The following is a 3,986-nucleotide window of genomic DNA, read 5'->3' as shown; positions in this document are numbered from 1 at the left end:
CGTCAGGGAGCCCATGCCCGTGCCGGCTTCGAACACCTCAAACGGAGCGCCCGCGTCGGCGACAGGGTCTTCCCCCGGCGCCGGAAGGTCAATGTCGAGGAGCGAGACGATCATGGACGAGTCATGCGGGTATATCTTGGTTCCCCGTGTCAGGTCGGTGTATATCTTCCCCAGTGGGAAGGGGGGGGAATTCTCCGGGGAGCCATACCGGTGTCGCCATCCGCGGGATGTTGGTCACATATTGCGCCAGCGTCACTTCCGACAGGCGCATATTGTTGCCCTTGCTGTCTTGGATCGTACACGGCAGCGTCCTGCCGATGAGGTCCGACCCGTTCACGCGCACACCCCACGCCGCCTTGAATGTCGTGTCCGATCGGATCGGCGGTGTGACCTGGCGCTTCGTCGCGTTCCTGGCGCCCTTTTGTCGTAGGAGGAGGACATCGTGTTCTGTGATTGTAGAGGTCAGCAAGCGGCCCCCTTTCCCTTTTTTTTTTCTTCCCTTCCGTCTTTGGATGACAAGAAATGCAGGCGCAAACATACCCTGGATGATTCTGGAGTAGCACCGGAGCCCGTTGACTTGTCTTGGCCTCGAGGCGAGACGGAGCCTCGTCCGCAGCGCTGTTCGGGAAAGCATTGCGAATGCAGGACGAGAGCTCTCTCGTTCAGGCCCTTTGTTCTCGATTGATGTCATTGTGCTGCACTACTGCCTTGTGTTTAAACGCATAATGTCTCCTGTGCATGCTTTTAAGCAATGGCCATCCTGTTACGTGCATCTATATCGATGTCGGCCATGAGCATCAAGTTCAAGGCTCACATTAATTCTATTAGCATGATGGAAACATTTCAACTGTCCCTCTCAAGTAAACGGTCTGTTGATGTTTTGTCACCCAACCATGATACTCGGTCTTCAACTCGCTCATCACTTGTCACACTGGCTCCCAAATTGTGCGTCGCTCGAAAAGAATGTCTTCAAAGATCGGGGTATCTAATCATCACGGCGCGCCGGGATCCCGCGCCCCCACGTCATGTCGTCCGCTAAATCACGAAACAGACGCTCGCTAAGATGCCATCATGCGCCTCATTAGACCATTGTCCGTCATAAAACCTGCGGCCTCGAGCCGGCTCCCCTCCGCCAAAAAAAAAAAAGCCACTGGACCCCGCCAGCCCAGCAAGAACCAAAAATCGGGGGAGAAATCTTCGCGGCGCAGCCAGTTCCTTCGTCCCATCGCGCTGCAATTGTGCTCTCCATGACTATCCGCATACACTCCTATGAAAATCGCTCCAGAATAGAAAAGAATTAGAAAGAAAGGAAGTAATGCCGAGAACAGAATAGCTCGTTTCCATTGGCAAACCAGCCAGTGGTTATTCAGAAGGAACAAGAAATGGCGAGATATCCAGCCCAGATCCGATTACAGCCGTTGCCGGCTTGTACCCATGGTACGCATGTAGTTGGAAGAGTGACAGTAGGAAAGGAAAACCAACCGTCGGCACCGATGAGCCCATTCAAGGGATCGGCGACGGATTGGCTGTTGTTCTGTTTTTCCGGCCGTATGTACAGGTCACACGCCATGCCTCAGGTAAAATCCTTCTGGATCCTGAAGCAGCATTCGGGCTTGCGCCCTGCTGAGTCTCGTCGAAAGTCGAATCTTGTTAAGTTTTGTTGTCATGGTTGTTCCTGTGATCGTGAAAGTATCGTAGTGCCGTCTGCACGAGGTGCTGGCTCGTTGTTACATGATGATTCTGGGATACAGATAGTCCAGATCATGCAGGGGTAAAGATATGAAATTAAGAGAAAATGCCTAGATGCTAGCAACGCGACCCTTGCCGGGCACGCTGGCATAGCATACTAGGAGCTTGAGGCTTGTGCGCCACTCTTCACATTCCGAAAGGAGGGCGCGGTCGGCCCAGATGGTTTTGCGAGCGGTTGTACTGCCGACTGCGCTTTCGTAGCAGCGAGTATACCACCATCTGCCAACCTTGGCCACCATTTTGGTGATGTTCTCATCGGCAGCATCGCTCTTGTCGTTCATCATCTCAGCCAGGCTGCGTTGATCTTTGGGCTTCTTCGGCCCACTGGCAGGAGACTTCTTGCCATCATGCGCCCGAGCCACGACGCTCGCGACAGGCACGCCAACGTGGCACGTCTTAACGTCAGTAAAGCCCTGCTGGCCGAGAAGACGGAGCATAAGATCCGAGGACGAGCCTAAGCTTGTCTCCGGGGTCTTCTCGTGGATGCGCTCCTTGAGGTTTCTAACAGTTCGGCGCGCCCGGTTCCCCATGTTGTTGAGATCGAAGTCCAGCACCGAAAGCTCAATGTAGCCGCCGGGTTTCAGGACGCGGCGCGCCTCAGACATGATGTTGCGATAATGGGATTCGGGCCCTGCGGCCGGGAATCGGTAGACCACAGAAGTGAAGCTTTCAGCGCCAAAGGGAAACTTGTCAGCATGTGAGGTGTACTGAATCTGGTGATGATTGGGGGGACTGAGTGGAAATGTCGATGCGGCCTTGTGCTCGGTGGGCAACGGTGCTCGTGGAGACATGTTGAAGAAGGTAGCGGCAGGGTATGTCTCGGCAGCGTAGAACGACCAGTCGTCGTTGCCCAGGCCATCAATCACAAGGATCGATGGTCGCTTGAGTGATCCAACTTCCGGCACAAGTTCATCCCTGACAGGACTGAAAAGAACATGTCCAAAAGACAACCACTTGCTCACCGTCATGGACCCAACACGAAGATTGACCTGCGACAGGGGGGATTCATCCTCGGAGGACTTGCAACTACTGCCGGTTGATTTACGAGACAGGTCGCTATTCCTCTGTTGTGAGGTCAGGGAGGGCCTGCGACTTCCTTCACCACTGCGACGGAGAGCAGTATCCGAGGCTGCGAGAGGCTGGGGTGGTGTCTCCTCGGGCTTGGGGGCGAAGGCAGCCTTGATTCGTTCTGTCATGTCGGCACTGTAAACACTCGACTCAACGGCGAACCTGTCGGCCTCCTCCGTTACAGACCGAATGCTTTTGGCAGAAGGCAGTGCAAGAGTAGGAGATTCGAGAATCTGGCTGTTCTTCTTCAGAAGCTTGATTTCCCTGGGAGCGTAGTTTTCGAGGTGAAAGGGGACACCCTTGGATGAAGTTGCAGAGGGGGGGACGTCTCCAAGAAGGTCGTTGTACTCGTCCCAGATGTCATCTTCGCCGAGGCCGGTTGTGTCGGGCACAGCAATTGCCGTGGCGGCCATGACATACGTGCCGGAACAGCTAGAACCTGTGCTATCACGTTGTTGATACTTCTTGTTGGGCGAAAACTTAAGGAACTCGTGACCGATCTGAATCATCTCTGGTGGCGAGTCTCGGCTCGTATGGCCAGGTGCGGAGTCGGTGCTGGTAGTCGTGGATACCTCATGAGACAGCTCTGGTGTCGAGGTGTTGGGGGGGCTTGGGCCTTTGGCAATCGAGCTGAGGTCGACAAAGGTAGCATGAGGTTGCTCCTGGTAGCTGACACGCTTGAAGGGTCGAGAAAAACTTCGTGGCGAGGGAGGCTCGGGCCTGGTGTTGATCACCCTTGGTATTCTACCCACTTGTGGTAGACGACTAGGGCGTGCTGGCGTGAACCTCGCAGCCAGGACGTCTTGTTGAGAGAATGTCACATCTTGAGGTTTGTCGGTGAACTTTTTATCGACGCGCCGGATCTGTAGTGCTGACGCTTGCGGCGGCAAGGGGTCTGTTGGATATCGTTTCCTAGTTGCCACCATTGGGGGGGTGGGGACATTGGTAAGATCATCAAACACATGCGCATCGCGGAGAACGTCCTCCACTGTGGGAACACCTTCCTCTTGCTCAGATCCGTCCATCATAAAGTAGAAGGCCTCTGGCTTCTGTTGGACGACCTTGACTGTGGCCGCGACAGGTTCGGGCTCCTTCTTCTCCGAGGTCTTGTGTGAGCGGCTGAAAATGTTCCATTTTCTCGGAGATCTTGCCCGCTTGATGAGTTTCGA

General features: G+C 54.7%; 2 protein-coding genes across 2 annotated transcripts in view; both read right to left on the bottom strand.

The window, feature by feature from the left end:
- Positions 1-121: 121 nt before the first annotated feature.
- On the bottom strand, positions 122-634 carry VDAG_04657 (uncharacterized protein; the record flags this gene model as incomplete). Its single annotated transcript, XM_009654261.1, has 2 exons — positions 122-447; positions 541-634. The coding sequence occupies 2 exons, from the start codon at positions 632-634 to the stop codon at positions 122-124; spliced, it is 420 nt and encodes a 139-aa protein (XP_009652556.1).
- Positions 635-1,799: 1,165 nt separating this feature from the next.
- Positions 1,800-3,986, bottom strand: part of VDAG_04656 (uncharacterized protein) — a gene marked incomplete at both ends in the record, with an annotated part of 4,494 nt that continues 2,307 nt past the window's right edge. Inside the window, one exon of the mRNA XM_009654260.1 lies at positions 1,800-3,936. Coding sequence (XP_009652555.1) covers positions 1,800-3,936 — 2,137 coding nt within the window. The remainder of the gene's footprint in view (positions 3,937-3,986) is intronic.

Source organism: Verticillium dahliae, genomic scaffold (genome assembly GCF_000150675.1).
Source record: "Verticillium dahliae VdLs.17 supercont1.8 genomic scaffold, whole genome shotgun sequence".
Lineage (NCBI taxonomy): Eukaryota > Fungi > Ascomycota > Sordariomycetes > Glomerellales > Plectosphaerellaceae > Verticillium > Verticillium dahliae.
The sequence above is the reverse complement of the archived record's forward strand: the minus strand, read 5'-3'. Positions and strand labels throughout refer to the sequence as shown.